The 19,629-nt window shown below is 35.0% G+C and overlaps 1 protein-coding gene across 2 annotated transcripts; it reads left to right on the forward strand.

Moving 5' to 3' along the window:
* Positions 1 to 13,186: 13,186 nt before the first annotated feature.
* Positions 13,187 to 17,978, forward strand: LOC110632759 (sulfate transporter 3.1). Of its 2 annotated transcripts, XM_021781084.2 has the most exons (12): positions 13,187 to 13,751; positions 13,851 to 14,058; positions 14,231 to 14,402; positions 14,521 to 14,586; positions 15,596 to 15,709; positions 15,910 to 16,026; positions 16,337 to 16,463; positions 16,582 to 16,868; positions 16,954 to 17,144; positions 17,223 to 17,308; positions 17,405 to 17,481; positions 17,557 to 17,978. In XM_021781084.2, exons 1-12 carry the CDS (start codon positions 13,436 to 13,438, stop codon positions 17,743 to 17,745), a joined length of 1,950 nt encoding a protein of 649 aa, XP_021636776.1. In that variant the 5' UTR covers positions 13,187 to 13,435; the 3' UTR covers positions 17,746 to 17,978. The 2 variants fall into 2 exon arrangements, with proteins under 2 accessions (XP_021636776.1, XP_057992861.1); XM_058136878.1 differs by lacking the exon at positions 14,521 to 14,586.
* Positions 17,979 to 19,629: the final 1,651 nt, after the last annotated feature.

Raw genomic sequence — 19,629 nt, forward strand, 5'->3', positions numbered from 1 at the left:
AAATCCATAGCATACATACCCATAAGTTTCATTCATTTACTCCACAATTTCATACTCATTTTTAAGTCCTTAACATGGAACAAGAGATATACATGCATAATTAAGCAATAACCTCTTTAATGGCAGAATTTTCTAAGCTTCAACTCCACTTTTCTTCCTTTCCTTGGCTGCCAAAAATTCATAGTATGTATACACATAATTCTTGTTCATTTTAGTTGAAATTCTCACTCAATACAAGTTACAATTCATGAAAATAAGAAGTTTTAAGTGTCTAATGCACTAACCTTGATTAGGGCTGATTTTTCCCACCTCTAAACTTCACTTTCCTACACTTTCTAGGCTGCCAATAGCTCTCCCAAGATGAGTGGACAAATTTTAATGAAAAGAAGAAGAGATTTTATGGTGGGAAGTGAAGGAAATCAAGCTTGAAACAAGAGCTTCAATGGAGGGAGAGGGGAGTTCACGTTTTGGCTGAAGAAGAAGAAGAAGAGCAGATTTATTTTGGTCCATTTTGACTCTTTTTAAGTGTTTTAATAATGCTTATTTGAATGCAATTGGTGGAGACTTGTAAGTGACATCATAAAGATGTCATAAATTGCTTTTTATGGATTTTTCTTTCCTTTTCTTTTCTAATCATTTTCAATTCAGTTTTCAACAATATTTATTCACATTTTATGTCATATTAATTATTTACTCAACTGGACAAGTCGGCCAAAAATCACCTCTGAAGGCGAAATGACCAAAATGCCCTCCGTTTGGCTTAACGGGTCAAAATTGGTCAGACTGATTGAAAAATTTTTCTAAATATTTTCTTGGCATTCTAATGCCATAGGAACCTCAATGACCCTTCTCTGGAGTCCCAAAAATTATTTTATAATTTTTCCCCCGGGTCTAGGGCTCCTCGTTGCGAGAACCGCAACTTCCCTCTGGTTACCCATCGCTAGGGCACCTACTGCTTTTGCTTGGTTGTATTTTATTTCTAAAAATATTACTAAATTTTTCTCATTTATATTTGAGTTAATTATGGTCCCCGACTTTAGTTTAAATATTTTTCCGACGTTCTAGTCAGGACCGACACCGTCACGAATAAGAGATGTATGGAATTGCTACCGGGAGGGTGTTACAACTCTTCCCCTCTAATTTAAATTTCGTCCTCGAAATTTACCTGACTTATGTAATCGGGGAGTTGCTACCTCCTTGTTTCTTCACTTCCTTGCATCGCCTCATCAGTGTCTGGGTTTGGCTCTTCCTGAGCTTCCATAGCATATACTTGTGGTGCCACCCTGACTTCAGGCTTTTCAACTGTCTCAGAAACAATCTTCTGTGAAATGTCAGCCGCTCTACCCGATCTTTTACCCCTTTGAACTACAGGGGAAGGTCTATCAACTTGTACGGGAGCTATTGAACCACTCCTCTGAGGGCAATCTCTTATGAAATGATCCGTAGCCCCACACTTGAAACACTCTCCAGTTAACAGTCGACACTCCCCTCTGTGTCTTCTACCACAATGCATACATTCAGGCATTAGGGTTGATCCCCTTGTTATTGTGCCCGGGGAACTAGCTATAGATATTCCCATCTGGCCTCTGTGGCCCTGTGTCTGATCTTGTGAACTAGGACCCTTAAACTTCTTACTATCAGTTGGTATACTTGACTGCCCGGTCCAAATTCCTCTTACGCCTATCTTTCCTATTTTGTTCATTTATTCTCACTTTCTCCACTTTTAATGCAGCTTCCACTAACTTGGTGAATTCTGTGATTCCCAAGGCAGTGAGCTGAATCTTGATGTTGTCATTTAGTCCCTCTTCAAATCTCTTACATCTTTCAGCTTCATTAGGGACTATCTCCCTTCCATAGCGGCTTAATCGAACAAATTCCTTCTCATATTCAGCCACTGACAGCTGTCTCTGCCTCAGGTTAATAAACTCTCTTCTTCTCTCTTCCAGGTATACAGTACCCACATATTTCTTCTTGAATTCGGAGAGGAAGAAATCCCAAGTTACTATTTCTCTTTGTACTTCATCGACACCGTGTCCCACCACTCATAAGCATCATCTTGCAAAGAAAGATATAGCAGCCTTCCGTGTTTTGCTCGAGTGCGGTGGAGTTGTTTTAATTGCCCATTCTGCTCAACCAATTCTACCGCAATGAGTCATCTTCTCTCTTGCCATAAAAATCCACTGCCCCAAACTTTCTTAACCTTTCCAGGTGTGATTTCTGCTGTGGAGCTGATGGTGGTGGTGGTGGTGGTGCTGGCATTACCCCGGCCATTTGTCTAAAGAAGTCGGCCATTTGTTGGAACATGGCCTGTGGAGGCTGAGCAGGCTCTGCCTGAGCTGGTGGAGCAGATTCTCTCATGCCCCCAGTCTCAGCTGCTGTAGGTGGAGCATGACTCTCCACTTCCTCCTCGACTGCTTTCGGAGATGAAGGGTCCATATCCTATTCAAAATAAGAAAGATAAACAGATCTGCGTTAGTGTCACCTCGACTCTTACAAATGCAATGCATGGTATGGACTCAATCTAGGCCCAAAAACGCCTAAACCGTGCTCTGATACCACTAAATGTGACACCCCTTACCCGACTACAGTGTAGCCGAGCAAGTTATGCCACTCAGTGTGCCGGAGCACTCTATTTTATCTTAATTCATTTTTATCATAGTTTTGAATATAACTTGTGAAATATAATTCATTTTAAGCCATTTATCGAAATTACTATTTATTTGAGGTTCCGAAAATTTTAAAGAAAATCCGGCAGAATACCGGCTAAAAATGGAGAAAACCGTTCTTCGGAACCTGTGAAAAACACTTCTAATAATCATATTCATCCATTCTCAAACTCCAATATCAAAATCTCAATATTTTTCAACCATTCATTTCTCAATCATTCATCTCAACAACATTTCTCAATTTCAGTTCTCAATCATCCATTTCATTTGATAGTCATTAAACAGTCACAGATCAATATTTACCTTTCCATTCACAAACACAAATTTTCATTATTTACATGAAAATCAAAATACATTACATAAGTTTCATTTATACAAAGGAAAATAAAATTAATTACAATATACCAAAATGACACCTAGTGTCCTACCAATGCACTGCAGACGGTGAGGTGACACAGACACTATGCAGAACTGTGAACTGCCTTACCGAATCTGTGATCTACTGGCGCTCTGTCCAATCTTCAGTACCTACGCGTTGCAAAAGCGACGCGCTAAGCATAAAGCTTAGTGGTGCAAATAATAAAATAGAAAGAAATAATATGCAATATAAAAATCATAATTTCTTAGCCATTGTGTTCATAAGAACTGAATAATTACCAACTTAGTGTTTAGTCGAGGGCTAATTACATTTTATGATATTAACTTCTTCATGTATTTTGTTAATTATTTTCTTCATGATCTTGAGTTTCTTTGTATTCTATCATAATCATTCCTGATATTTAATTTTCATATTGTCTTTAACAATCAGTTCAATTACAGTTATACTTTTCCATGCCCAAGTAACCTATCTTTGGACGATCGGATCGATAACGGTCGTTGGCACCGACACCGCGGTGCCTCGGGCGTCATACCATGGGACGCAGTAACGCCAACCGTATACCAAGATGGCTAAAAAGCCATGATATCACATAATTGGCATAAAAGCCATGAATACGGGCATAAAAGCCATGAATACAGGCATAAAGCCATGAATACGGCATAAAGCCTTTCCTTTCGCAGTACTGCTATCACAATACCCTATTGGCATGCCAAACTATCCAAACCAATCACATTAGGCCTACTAGGGCATTTTGCATTTTTAAGTTTCACAATTTTTGAATTTCAAGTTTTCATGTCACTATTCATTTCATTAGTCAACTAAAAAGTTGACTTTTGCATAGAACATAGGTGCATTGGTTTTAACACTCCCAATGTACCACATTTTGCATTTAAAACTTGTTGGTTTTGGTCACTTTCTCAAAGCTTAGGTCATTTTGGCAAAATTGCCAATTTTTGGTTTTTGTGTCACTATTCACCATTGGTCAACAAAAATGTTGACTTTTGGATAGACAATAGGTGTATTGATCTTAACACCTCAAACATACCACATTTTGTATTTCAAATTTGTTGGTATTGGTTGCCAATACCATTTTTAAGCTTAATGCTAATTGAGCAAAATTTTCGATTTTCATGCTTCATCTTTACTGTTCCATTTGTTATTTTTACAGTGGGAATTTGAGGAAATGGTAAACATGAAAGTTGTTCCTTATTCTGTCTAGTTGAATTTCTTTTTTTGAATCACTCCATTTGGAGTTTTGTAGCTCAAGTTATGGCCAAAATAAGTTTACTGTTCACGTGCACTATTCATGCTGCTATATTGGGTGCTGGCAGATTTTTGGTCCAACTTTGGTCAGTAATTTGACCAAGTTAAGTTCATAATTTGGTCTAACTTTCTTCATATGAAATGTTCTACTATGCCTTAGGTTTCCATCGGTTCAAGAATCGCCTAAATCCGAGTTTTCTAGAGAGTGTTATAGTCATCCAAACATGGCTGCTCAAATCAAAATCTGCAGAGTTTCAGGTTTGAACAGTGGCTGCCATTGCCATTTGGGTTAGGTTCTGGCCATAATTTGGGGTAGGTTCCTTCATGAAAGTTGTTTGTCTATGTCTTAACTTGTTGCTGTAAAAATTTCAGGTCAATTGACCAAATCTACAATGAGTTATGGCCAAATGAACAGTTACTATTCATTTGGTCAATTCTGCAGAGGGCTGTGCAGGGTGTCCGGATTGGGGCCAAGTTTTGGTCCTCTTGCTTTGGTCTTTTGGGCATGGTTTCTTCAGCAAAAATGTGCCATTATAAGCCTAGTTTCATGTCCAATTGGCCAAACACCAATTGGACTAACACAGCCCAAGTTATGGCAGTGCAAAGGGACTGAATTTTCAGTCCTATCTTGCTGTCATAGGGCAGTTTATACCTTGACTTTGCCATTCTATTTTTAAGTTCTAATTATGGTCAACATACCTAAAATGGTCACTAATTGACCATTAAAATGTGCTCTAACAATTTCCTAAGCCAATTCAATTTTTCACTTCTCAAAACCCTAGTTTTCCCTTATGATTCACACATACACCTAATTAAGCACTTCCATTCACTATATATGTGTATATACACCTTAAGCATAATCTTTAATTCATTCTAAGTCTATTAAAACCATCAAAAACACTCCACCTTTGTTCCTTCCTTAGGGCAGCCAAAATCCATAGCATACATACCCATAAGTTTCATTCATTTACTCCACAATTTCATACTCATTTTTAAGTCCTTAACATGGAACAAGAGATATACATGCATAATTAAGCAATAACCTCTTTAATGGCAGAATTTTCTAAGCTTCAACTCCACTTTTCTTCCTTTCCTTGGCTGCCAAAAATTCATAGTATGTATACACATAATTCTTGTTCATTTTAGTTGAAATTCTCACTCAATACAAGTTACAATTCATGAAAATAAGAAGTTTTAAGTGTCTAATGCACTAACCTTGATTAGGGCTGATTTTTCCCACCTCTAAACTTCACTTTCCTACACTTTCTAGGCTGCCAATAGCTCTCCCAAGATGAGTGGACAAATTTTAATGAAAAGAAGAAGAGATTTTATGGTGGGAAGTGAAGGAAATCAAGCTTGAAACAAGAGCTTAAATGGAGGAGAGGGAGTTCACGTTTTGGCTGAAGAAGAAGAAGAAGAGCAGATTTATTTTGGTCCATTTTGACTCTTTTAAGTGTTTTAATAATGCTTATTTGAATGCAATTGGTGGAGACTTGTAAGTGACATCATAAAGATGTCATAAATTGCTTTTTATGGATTTTTCTTTCCTTTTCTTTTCTAATCATTTTCAATTCAGTTTTCAACAATATTTATTCACATTTTATGTCATATTAATTATTTACTCAACTGGACAAGTCGGCCAAAAATCACCTCTGAAGGCGAAATGACCAAAATGCCCTCCGTTTGGCTTAACGGTCAAAATTGGTGCACTGATTGAAAAATTTTTCTAAATATTTTCTTGGCATTCTAATGCCATAGGAACCTCAATGACCCTTCTCTGGAGTCCCAAAAATTATTTTATAATTTTTCCCCCGGGTCTAGGGCTCCTCGTTGTGAGAACCGCAACTTCCCTCCGGTTACCCATCGCTTGGGCACCGGCTCGTTTTGCTTGGTTGTATTTTATTTCTAAAATTTTTACTAAATTTTTCTCATTTATATTTGAGTTAATTATGGTCCCTGACTTTAGTTTAAATATTTTTACGGACGTTCTATTGTCCGATCGACCGATCCACCGATCAAGCTACCGGGAGGGTGTTACAGAAATGGCTGCAGTAATTTTTGCTTTGAAAATCTGGAGGCACTATCTGTATGGTGAGACTTGTGAAATCTTCACTTACCACAAAAGTCTCATATACATCTTTGACCAACGTGATCTTAATCTTAGGCAAAGAAGATGGGTAGAATTGCTGAAGGATTATGATTGTACCATACAGTATCACCCTGGAAAAGCTAATGTAGTGGCTGATGCTCTAAGCCGGAAGTCTTCTGTTAGTTTAGCCCATATATCTATCAAGATGAGGCCTTTGATTGGTGAATTACATGAGTTGCTAGATCAGGGAGTAGAGTTTGAAATCATAGCTGGATCATTCTTAGCACATTTTCTAGTTAGGCCTATCTTGATTGATCGAATTAAGGCTGCTCAAAAGAGAGATTCTTAGCTGTGTGGGATTATAGATAATATTCATCAAGGCCAAGTTCAAGGATTCATGTTGAATGATGATGGAGTTCTTCGTTATGGCACTAGACTTTGTGTCCCCAATGTTGATGAGTTGAGAAGAGAAATCATGGAGGAGGCACACCATTACCTTCGCTTATACAAGACACCGTGTTCAACTAAGATGTACCATGATTTAAGGGAGCATTATTGGTGGGGTGGCATGAAGAGGATGTTCTTGACTTTGTTGCTAAATGTTTGACTTGTCGTGAGTTAAGGCGAGAACATCGGAGACCATCAGGTTACTTGGTAGTTGCCTATCCCTGAGTGAAAGTGGGAGCATATTGCCATGGACTTTGTTGTAGGTTTACCTAGTACACGAGGTGGTTACAATGCAATCTGGGTGATAGTGGACAGATTGACAAAATCTGCTCATTTCCTTCCTGTGAATACTACATATGACTTTGCTAAACTCGCACAGTTGTATATAAACAAGATTGTTAGTCTTCATGGAGTTCTAGTTTCCATTGTCTCTGATCGTGATACTCAGTTTACTTCTCGATTTTGGAAGAAATTCCAAGAAGCTTTAGGAACACGAGTAGACTTTAGTACTACTTTTCACCCTCAGATGGATGGACAGTCAGAAAGGACCATACAGACATTAGAGGACATGCTTCGTGCATGTGTTATGGATTTTGGTGGCTGTTGGGATCATCATTTGCCTTTAGTGGAGTTTGCTTATAATAACAGTTATCAGGCAAGTATAGAGATGGCTCCATATGAGGCATTATATGGTCGAAAATGCAGGTCACCGGTTTATTGGGATGAAGTTGGAGAAAGAAGGCTTACTAGACCAAAGTTGATACAATTAACTAGAGAAGGTTCGACTAATTCGTGATCGACTTTTGACTGCTCAAAGTCGACAGAGAAGTTATGCTGATCCTAAGCATAAAGATGTAGAATTTATGATTGGTGATCATGTATTTCTGAGAGTTTCCCCTATGAAAGGAATCATGAGGTTTGGGAAGAAAGGGAAGCTTAGCCCTCGTTTTGTTGGTCCATTTGAAATTTTGGAGAGAATTGGAGCAGTTGCTTACCGTTTAGCTCTTCCACCTGGTTTTGCACATGTACATCCAGTTTTCCATATTTCTATGCTTAGGAAGTATGTACCAGATCCATCTCATGTTTTACAACCTCAAACCATGCAATTTAGGGATGATATGTCATATGAGGAGCAACCAGTAAAGATTTTAGATCGACAAATTAGGAAACTCCGGTCTAAGGAAGTGGCTTTGGTCAAAGTCTTGTGGCATAATCACTCAAGTAGTGAGGCCACATGGGAGGCAGAATCTGAAATGCGAGCCAAATATCCTCACTTATTTGATTCTTCAGGTTAGAATTTTGTCTATTCAAATTCGGGGACCGAATTTTTTTTAAGGGGGAAGTATGTGAAAACCCATATACATTTATTATTTATTATTATTTTATTTTAATTAGCTAACAATAATTTAATATATTTATAAAAAATATATATATTTTATTAGATGGTCTGCTTATTTATTTTTAGATATATATATTATTTTTGAAATTAAATATATATCTGCAATCTGAACAACCCAGTTCAATAATAACTCTATTTCCATTCTACACCTAATAGAACTCTTGAAATATATATATACCCTAATCATCTCTTCTGCTAAACTTTGCTCTCAAAACCTGTTTGTCACCTCTTTTTTTCTATCAAATACTCTCAACAGAGAATCCCTAAATTTTTACTTCTCTATGCACCACGTTCGATTCTGTTTTCAAGGTAAAAATTCTCATTCCTTATTTAATAATGGGTGAATTTGATTTTATTTTCTTTCCTCGATTTGTTACAACTACTCTAGAAATTTTTTTTTTCCTTTGATCATTGGTATTAAATTGGGTTGATAATGATTACTGTGAGATAATAACCTTCAATTTAGATTATATATATATATATATAAAAACCTTCGTTCCCCTGTTCATCGAATTCTGTCCACCAAATTCGTCCCCCTGTTCATTCCTATATATATAATTGTTGGCTTCTATGCGTGCGTCCCTGTGCATTCTTGTGCGTGAATATATATATATATATATATATATATATATATATATATATATATATATATATATATATATATATATATATTAAAAATCATTTTATTTTACTATTATTTAATATTTCTCTTTAATACTTTGGGTGTGTAGGAGATTCGAATATTCAATCAGCCAATTGAAATTGTCTCTCTTCCATTGAAAATAACTATTGTCTTGGAGGTTCCAGGTGAGTGGTAATTATAGTACATGGCACCATTTTAGTCCCTTTTAAAATTTCTTAGCATTAAGTTTGTTATTAAATGAAATTTTAAATCAATATTTTAACAAATATTTTATATGTGATTTTCTAGAGTTTTATTTTATTATTGAATTTTATTTTGATTTTGATTAAATAATTAATTTTGCCAAGTATCTTTACATTAGACCCATTAGGATTCCGGGAACAGGCCTTTAATGTATTTATATTGATTGATATTTGACTATAAAATTTACTGATGTGTTATTGAATTTATTTGAGATTGATTTGATTTTATTGACTCTCTGAAACTATTGAAATACACTATTGGAATTGCACTATCAGTTATTATTTGCTATCTGAAATTTTTATTGATTTTGATTGATTTGTACAAATTGATTTTCTATTTTGAATTGGTACCTGTGCCCAGTATCTGTTTTTGTTATCTAGCCCCGCCGTGTGGACTATCACGGTATTAGGTTGCATTGTCGAGTCATGCATCATTGCAGTTTATGGTTTGCATTAGTATCATATTCATTGATATCTGTGAAGGACGAGGAAGGTATCTAATATCTGGTAGCGTGCTTACCATCTGGCCTTTGGTGATGTGGGGTATCATCACTCCGGTGCACTGTACCATAAAATTTTTATTGAATGAATTTATTTTATATATATGTTTTATGAAATTATTTTATTAATGATTTTGACAGCATGAGTATAATTTTATTGAATAGAAAATTTATTGTGAAATTAATCAAGCGTCTGCCTGTTCCTATTCCGTTGTGTGCTATAATTATCATTCACTGAGCATCTAGCTCAAACCACGTTTTCTCTATCTGTTATTTATTTCAGATCAGTAGAATTCTACAGCTGATCCAAATATTCAGTCCATTTTCTGGAGAGGGACAACTTTGATTTGTTCTCATGGTATGCCCGAATTCATGTTTTCTCGGGCTAATAATTAGTTTGATTTATTGAACAGTTTAAGTTTTTATTGAAATCTGTAGAGACTCCGCAGTTTACCTATGGGATATTTATGATGTTTATTCAGTATTTTGTTTATTTGGATTTTGTCTATTTTTGGGATTAGTAAGTGACAATATATTCATTCAAGATACTCTGATAAGGCTTGCATGATTTAAGAATACTTAAATTATGTGCCGGTCACGGTTCAGAATTTTGGGTCGTGACAAAGTCTTGTCACGACCCAGGAATGGGGTTGGGACGTGCTTGTTCAACCAGCTATGCACTGGGGTGGAAACTTCGTGTCCCACATCGAATACGAGAAGAAAAGATTTGGGCCATATATGTGGGAGCCTTCCTCACCTGGTTAGCGCGCTTTTGGGAATGAAACCTCCCAAGGGACAAATCTATGGGCCCATGGGCCAAAGCGGACAATACTAACTGAAGAAGGATCGGACTGTTACAATTGTGTAGTAATGATTATTGATTTGCTTGCCAAATATTGGCGAACGAGTATTTGCTTATCAACACCTCATTATTCAGTTGTGATGAATAGTTGTCTTACGCAATACAATTAGATGGATAAGTTTACTAAGTTGTAGTTGCCATTTGCCATATGGTTATTTTATGGGAGTGAGTAGTAGTGAATATATATATACATTGCAAATCTAACCTGATCCAATAATTGAATATAGAAGCTCTGGTGTTTATGAGGGAATGATATTCATTACAGTTGAATTGGAAGTTTCATCTGGTGAAATGCTCAACTGATCCAAATTGCACCTTATTGCTCGATCATTGCCATGAAATAATTTCAACCCTCTCTATTTTTTCTAGGAAAGTGCCTAACTTCACCATCTTTTTCATCAGGAATCCAGAATTGATCTTGAGAGAATTCAACATCATTAACATAGACACTTTCCAACCCTTTTGTCCACGAGAATTGGTTGAAGAAAGATGCATTATTGCATAATTTACTTTCCCTTTTATTTCTTTCTTGCTCCTTTATAGTATTTTCAATCCTGTAATTATGAGCATTTTTTCAATCATGTATGGTGATTTGCTGACATTTTTGCCATATAAAAACTGCCATAGCACTAGCAATTTAATATTAAAAAAATAATAATTATGCCATGACATAGGTAGTAAGTATATGCATATTTTCATCATCCACGGTGTCATCAACTACTCTTTTGCGATTCTCTATTCTAAATGTATTGGTATTGGTTGGAGTAGCTTAATTCTCTCTTGATAAGCATTATTATACAGTTAGATTATGTGATTAAGCACAAGGAATTTACTAAAGAGAGTAAATTTTTAAGAGAATGGATAGCATCTAGTAAGCAATTAATATTTCTTGTTTTTGTAAATCTTTTTGGGGTTACTTATATAATAAAAATGTATCTCCCTGCACTGATGCTGCCTAATTAACTAGTGGTGTTAGGCACAAATCAGCGCAATTTTGAAAAGAGGCCAAAATAGACCTTCATAGCTGGTAATGCCAAAGAACAAAACCCAGGAAAAAGTCTTAATTAGTAATTGGATTGGGTCTAGAAGGAGGAATATCATCCTAATATATGAATTTTGGATACTTGTTTGCAGTGATGATTAAAGGGGAAAGACTGAGAAAAATATGGAATTTATTATTTATCATTTTTTTTTTATTTTACTAAGTCAAATAAGTTATGCTTTATTGCTTTTACCTTTTCCACCATCACTACTACCGTTGATGCACTATGAATGCCCACATGAAACACACGATCACGATATCATTTATATACTTCCTGAAACATGGGATCCTGACAATTACCTAGGTAAATGCTACACTGATTTATTTGATGGAAAATTCTTTAACTAAATTTATTATATATATATATATATATATATATATATATATATATATATATATATATATATATAAAATGAAATTCACGTATTTTATCTTTTAAACTTATGATAAACTAATGTAAACAAGAAAAATCTCTTAATAGCTCTTTCACATCACACAAATTCATGAAAATTTTCTTACATAATTGAGTATGATTTATGGGTATCGTGCCATATCCTAAGTAGGATTCATGACTAACTAATAATGATTATCTATTAAAAAAAATAATTGTATTAATTAGATGAAGGGTGATATCCCTAAGGAAAACTATGATAAAATGGATGGTATGCCCAGTTGAAATTAGAACAGTTGAGTGGGAGTGGGCATGATCTGGCTTGCAGACAAGCGTTTCCCATTTTAAATTTGCCCCTACCGTCGTTTCTGTTTTTCAAGACTCCAATCTTGAATTTAAACTCACTCCCTTGTAAACCAGATTTGACAAATCCTTTAACTTAGGCAATTCAAAGTTTATTTAATTAACTTCATTAATTAGTAATTTAATACGATCAAAAAGTGAATATCAAAACAGTCTTTAATATATTTATGTGAAGTAAAATATCTTTAGAAGGTCTTTGCTAAAATCTGCAGCGAACTTGGCAAGAAATCAGCTGAGGTACAAAACACACCAAAAAGAAATCTGAGCTGCCAGAATCACCAATACAAGCAGGCAAGATTAGGCAGATCTTCAATGAAAAATAGAAAAATTCATTCACCCAACAAAGACTAATAACCTCCTTTTTGAACAATCAACATCCAAACAAACAAAGAGAAACCTAACTTGACAGCTCCCTAAAACAAATACGCAATCACAGCCCCCTAAACCAACTTGTATTATAGTATCTCATAAATTACGTACCATAACTTGATGCCAAGATTTTGGGTATCTTCTTGAAATTCCTAGAATTTTGTGGGCTCCCATTTAATATACTCGTACTTTTGATGCCCTGAGCCAACAAGAAACCGCCACGTGCTAATTAAAAATGCCATGTTGGCGATGAGGCAGCAAGCAATATTGATTCCTTCATTAATTAATTTAGGTGGGCTGGATATACAAAAAGTCTTGTAATAAACCCAAGCCCTGACCATTCGAAGCAAAATAAGTAGGCTAATTCCTAATTAAACTAATAGGTCAAGGTTATGTTGACGAAATACCACGTGTCTTCGTGTGGGTCCCAACAAGCATTTTGGGGATCCCCCAACCTCCTCAGACCTCAGTCCTCACTCACGTCTTTATATATAGCTGCAAGCTGGCTTCTCAAGACTATCGAGTTGCCATCGATACTTGCCAGTTCTGCCCATCTCTTCGCTTTATCTCCATACCTAGCTAGCTAGCTACTTCATTAGAATCAAGCAAAATTTTTATGTCACAGAGCCTTGCCCACTAGTAACATTGCTCCTCACAAATAATACAACACTCTTGCCATTGCCAGCTCCTATACACAAATAATTTTAAGCATTAATTTCTGTTCTAGCTTATAATTAACAATATAAGATAGGAAATCCTGATTTACCAGAAGTCAAACTAATGGGTAACGCTGATTTTGAACGCCCACATCCTGTTGCAATTCCTCCGGCAAAGCCATTTCTCAAGTCCCTAAAATCAGGTCTCAAGGAGACTCTTTTCCCCGATGATCCTTTTAGGCAATTCAAGAACCAGTCTGCATCTAGGAAGTTCATTTTAGGATTGCAGTACTTTGTGCCTATCCTGGAATGGGCTCCACGTTACACCTTCGCCTTCTTCAAAGCTGATGTTATTGCTGGAATTACAATTGCCAGCCTCGCAGTTCCTCAAGGGATAAGTTATGCAAATCTTGCGAACTTGCCTGCAATAATTGGACTATGTGAGTATAGCTACTTTTGTTTAATTATTTTATTCTACAGGTTTCTGTTTTTGTTTTGTTTTGTTCTGAAAATGTGAACTTTTGGGTTGGCGAATGCAGATTCAAGCTTTGTGCCACCATTAGTATATGCCATGTTGGGCAGCTCAAGAGATTTGGCTGTGGGAACTGTTGCTGTGGCGTCACTTCTCATATCTTCCATGTTAGGGAAGGAGGTTAACCCTAATGAGGACCCAAAGCACTATGTTCAGTTGGCCTTAACGGCCACTTTCTTCGCTGGAGTTTTCCAATCTGCTCTCGGCTTATTAAGGTCAGTTTGACATTATTAATTAATGCATGATGGTGTATACAAGCATCAATTAAAGGAATCGAAAATACAGAAATTACATCATAAATATTCTCCTTGTTGCTTTAATGGCTTTCATGCAGTATATTAACAGTTAGGATTTCTTTTATAACAGTTTTTATTTAATTAAATACAGACTAGGGTTTATCGTGGACTTCTTGTCCCATGCAACAATAGTGGGTTTCATGGGTGGAGCAGCCACAGTTGTCTGTCTTCAGCAATTGAAAGGGATTCTTGGGTTGGTTCATTTCACTCAAGGGACTGATCTTGTATCAGTTATGCGATCTGTTCTTAGCCAAACACACCAGGTAATTAATTCTCATATTAATTTCGTGGACATGTATAGCTTTTTGTGTATTCTTATCTTAATTAATTAAATAGCTAATCTTATAATAATGATGATTATTATGGCGTTGGTGGTTGCAGTGGAGATGGGAAAGTGGAGCCTTGGGTTGTTGTTTTCTTTTCTTCCTACTTCTTACTAGATACTGTGTAAGTAAATCCAAATCATTTTTCATTTCTAATGCAAGCTTGGACTGTGATTTGCGATTAATGAAGAAATTCAAACATTTTAGGAAAAAGGAAACGTACGTGTCATCTGCCCACCTAATGCTATCAAAATTTAAAGAATATCTCAATGACTCCACCAACAACAATAATTGTAAGCGACTTGTGGAACAGGTTTCTTTAAAAATAAGGCTACTTTTATAATGCTAAAACAAGAATTTCTAATTTCTTGTAAATACTAATGATGCAAATGCCACCCACCAAATGTACAGATTTTTCAAATAATATAAAGATTTTTATTTTAATATACATATATAATATCTAAATAAATATAAATACACAAAATTATAAAGAGGTGTATTTTTATATTTTTTTATTTAGATAAATTATAAAATACATTTGATGTATTAAAATATAACGCATCAAATATTTAAAAAATAATTAATTCTGAAATTTTAAAAATATAAAATCCATAATAATGTAAGTGAAAGTGTAGATTCATACATACACTCAATAATTTCTCCTTTCTGACTCCCAATGGCTAAAAGAAGAAAAAACAGAAAGGCATATAGGTTTTTGTTGCTCAAATTTAACATACACCGATCAAAATGGCAACTGAAAAATGTCTCATAAAGAAACGGCAGCCATCGGTCCTTGATATCGTGATTAAACTGAGCTTTTGCAGAGTCCAACTTCAATTTGAAGTGACTATCTGTCCAATAAAGCCTGACATCATATGTACAGGTGATGGTTGCTATTCATATTTCTTTAATTCAAAGTAATTAAACATCATAATATGGCTAATTAGATGATATATGCGAATTCGCGAGTTGATGAACAACAACATATTATCTGAAAAACGTAATAATTACGAATTGAGGGAAAAAAAAAATAATAAAACAATGGTTTTGTCGTTCCTGATATGAGATCGATGTAGTCTTCTGATTTTTTTTTTTTTTTTTGAAACATGAATATTCTTGGTGGTGATAAACAGAGCAAGAGAAAGCCATGCTTCTTCTGGATAAATGCTATGGCACCCCTGACGTCTGTTGTCCTAGGAAGTGTCCTTGTTTACCTGACCCACGCTGAGAAACATGGTGTTCAAGTGGTGAGTATAAAACTGAAAATAATTTTTTTTTTTTTAAAAACACTATTACACCACACAATTATATATGTTGCTGTCAATTAGGGCTACTGTGCGTAAGATGAAGCATTGCATTGTTTTCATCCAGCTAATTAAGTTTCTATAATGACATTGAATTTAGATTATACGTTAATTAATTTCTGATCATTTGTTGTTATCCCCAGATTGGGCACCTCAAGAAAGGGCTGAATCCACCATCTGTATCTGACTTGGCTTTTGGGTCTCCACATCTGATGACAGCTATTAAAACTGGAATCATAACTGGTGTTATAGCTCTTGCTGTAAGTCTTTTAATTCTTACATCATACTTCACTCACATGCTCCCCAATATATACACTCTTGACGTCATCATGTTTTATGGACGCCCCAATTAATCATATATTATAGGAAGCCAATAAGAGTTGTGAAATTCTACTCTAGTTTATTGTAAGAATCTACATGTTTATGGTATGGTACGTATACAGGCACAAAAATTATCAGGAATTTTAATTTAAAAATTAAGAATATCGTAATTAAATGGCAGTAATTTATATCTTGTAACTACCCAAAAAAAAAAAGATTAACACAGAGGTGGGTGTGATGGGTATACAGGAAGGAGTAGCTGTCGGAAGGAGCTTTGCCATGTTCAAGAACTATCACATTGATGGAAACAAAGAGATGATCGCTTTTGGGATGATGAATATTGCAGGCTCATGCACTTCCTGTTACCTAACCACAGGTGCTGTGTAGTGCTCGAGGCCCAAACCCATTGGATTAATTTAACACAAGCTCTAACTCTTGGGCTTTTATAAAAATGGATCTTTGGTAATTAACACTTAATCTTAACCTTGATCCAGGACCATTCTCGCGAACAGCAGTGAACTTCAATGCAGGTTGCAAGACTGCAGTGTCTAACATAGTCATGGCAACAGCTGTGATGATTACATTGTTATTTCTAACGCCATTGTTCCATTACACTCCCCTGGTGGTGCTTTCCTCGATTATAATCTCTGCCATGCTCGGCCTAATTGACTACGAAGCTGCTATTCACCTCTGGAAAGTCGACAAGTTCGACTTCTTTGTTTGCATTGGTGCCTACATTGGCGTCGTATTTGGAAGCGTCGAAATTGGCCTAATTATTGCTGTAAGGAACTCATCCACACCTTTCATATCAGAAAGACAAATAATTAAGTTGAACATTACTGATATAGCCAGAATTTCGAATGCAGGTCACAATTTCCTTGCTAAGGATGCTCCTGTTTGTAGCAAGGCCAAGGACTTTCCTGCTAGGCAACATTCCCAATTCCATGATTTACAGAAGTATGGATCAATACCCGACAGCTAACAGTGTTCCTGGAATTCTCATTCTTCAGATTGATGCACCCATCTACTTTGCCAATGCAAACTACTTGAGGGAACGGTATGCGAAACAAGATACTGAATTTTAGAAACTCCAAAAAGAAACCTGCATCATATTGGCTTCTTTCTTTTATTTTAGGATTTCAAGATGGATTAATGAGGAGGAAGACAGGCTCAAATCTACAGGAGGACCCACTTTACAATATGTGATACTAGATATGAGTGGTAGGTATCTTAATTCTTGGAACATTTTATTTTAGCAAAAATTATATATAGATAAATGTGTAAGTTAATGATTATCCCTCATGTTTTGATTCACAGCTATTGGCAGCATAGATACAAGTGGGATCAGCATGCTCGAAGAAGTTAAGAAGAACATTGACAGAAAATGTCTCAAGGTATAAATAAATAAATAAATAACCTTCCATTTTCATTGTTTCTCTGCAACCTCACTCGTGTGCTTATTAACGCAGCTGGTACTGGCAAACCCACGAAGTGAGGTGGTTAAGAAGCTGGAAAAATCGAAGTTCATTGAAACAGTGGGTCAGGAATGGATCTATCTTACAGTGGGAGAGGCTGTATCATCATGCAACTTCATGCTACATACCTGTAAATCGAATAAAGCTTCAGTTCAAGAATTTGATGCACAAGAAAATGTGTGATAGTAAAATGGAAGAAAGGAGTAGCAAGTTTAAGTTGATGCTTACTGGGTCCAACCACAGCTAAATGGTGATGATGTTTTGCCTCGAGTGAAGCAGCATTCCACCTAATCCATATGACTGAACCACACAAGTGGAACATAAGATGATGTTTTGGGGTGCAAACAAGGTCCCTCTGAATCAACATTTGTAATTTCATGCATGAAATATAATATAGAGTTGAGTGGTTCATTTCTTGGTGGTTTCCATGTATGACAATGTCTTAGATGAACAGCACCAAATCCAAAATCATGTTTTGTTTTCGCACAAAAGTTCAGTTTGACCCTTTAAATTGGAGTAGCGCAGAATTAAGTAAAAAAAATATAAAAATTGGATTAATTAGATTCGGAAATTGATAAATTGAGTTAATTTAACATAATATTTAATTGGTGTTACACGAGCCTACTTAAAAACTAAATAAAAATTTTGGTTTTTTACAATTTAGTTCTCAAATTGATAAAAAGTTTTATCTTAATTATTCTTCCTTTATATTCTTAATTTATATTTCCACTATTCTCTCCTATCCCTCCATCTTTATATTTTTCCTTTCAAAAAATTTTATTAAAATTTTAAATAAAATATTCAATAATTAAAACATTAATAATATAAAAACTTATTTATTACATTTATAAAATATTTATTATACATCATGTAAGTGTATAAACTACAAAAAAATAAAATAAACACATAAAATACTAATATTTAAGTGATTCACCCTCCTATGATTACGTCAATGAACATGTCATCTTCCACAATTAATAATAAATAATCAATTATGAGCTCTAAGTCGTACTACCCATCAATCCAATTACACATAAAAAAATCATATAACTGCTTTTCAGAGTAAGTATATTAATTAGTTCTCTCAGTCTCCTCTAAAAATAATATCTTTCTCTCGGATTATGTCATTTTTTCCATTTTTAGCTGAAACCTCTTTCTCTCCATAGAATTATAATGGCAAAAGCCCTTCATCAATGAGCAAAGTCACTCCTCAATAACTATCTAAGCCCTGCTCTGCAATGCGAAAGCCTCTTTCCATTGATAAAGCTACTCTTTTTATAGACAAAGCCACTACTTAAATGAGCAAAATCAAATAACATTTCTATTTTTTTTTATTTATAGTATTCTCTTACTTCTAATATAATTAGAAATTTCACACAATTTAAGAATAAGACTACAAGTTTTACATAATATAGAAAATTATATATTTCTCTCACTCAAATTTCTAAATTCCACTAAAATTTTCAGTCATAATTCTAACAATATTAAATACTAAAATATAATTTAACAATAGCAGTTATCATCGTCTCTCTCCCTTTTATGTTCTGTATTACCAATTTCAGAATATAATAGTCCAACTTTTATCTTTTATATTTAATTAAATGCTACCACTAGTCTTCAAAAAAAAAAAAAAAAAAAACTACAACGAAATTCGGGAGCAAAATGAACCCTTAGTTTCGCCATTGACATTCTGTTTGTAGTCCACAAATAACAATTTTAGTTGTCTATAGAAACAAACGACCTCAATGATGATAAATTGAAGAAAATAATTTCTCATAATTTTTTTTTTATTTTTTTTTTAAAACGACGACATAAACAAAAATGAGCACACGATGGAGATGGATTCCTTCCACATTTTCTATTGTTTGTAGTCCACACTCCACAAGTAGCATTTTTAATTTTCAACAGAAACAAACGAACTCAATGATGATAAAATGAAGAAAATAATCTCTCAAAATTTTTGAAAAAACGAAGACATAAAAAATAAAAAAAAAAAAGTACTAGATGGAGATGGGTTGGCTCCACTTCAGTATACCTTCCACATTTGACTTTGTAGAAATGATAAAA

Source organism: Hevea brasiliensis, chromosome 15 (assembly GCF_030052815.1).
Source record: "Hevea brasiliensis isolate MT/VB/25A 57/8 chromosome 15, ASM3005281v1, whole genome shotgun sequence".
NCBI classification, from domain to species: domain Eukaryota; kingdom Viridiplantae; phylum Streptophyta; class Magnoliopsida; order Malpighiales; family Euphorbiaceae; genus Hevea; species Hevea brasiliensis.

Bases quoted from the DNA above. Each gene is read 5' to 3' on its own strand.
- LOC110632759 (XM_021781084.2), top strand. From the start codon at position 13,436: ATGGGTAACGCTGATTTTGAACGCCCACATCCTGTTGCAATTCCTCCG. The intron at 14,403-14,520 runs GTAATTAATTCT...TGGTGGTTGCAG, and splicing joins TTCTTAGCCAAACACACCAG to TGGAGATGGGAAAGTGGAGC. The intron at 14,587-15,595 runs GTAAGTAAATCC...GGTGATAAACAG, and splicing joins TACTTCTTACTAGATACTGT to AGCAAGAGAAAGCCATGCTT.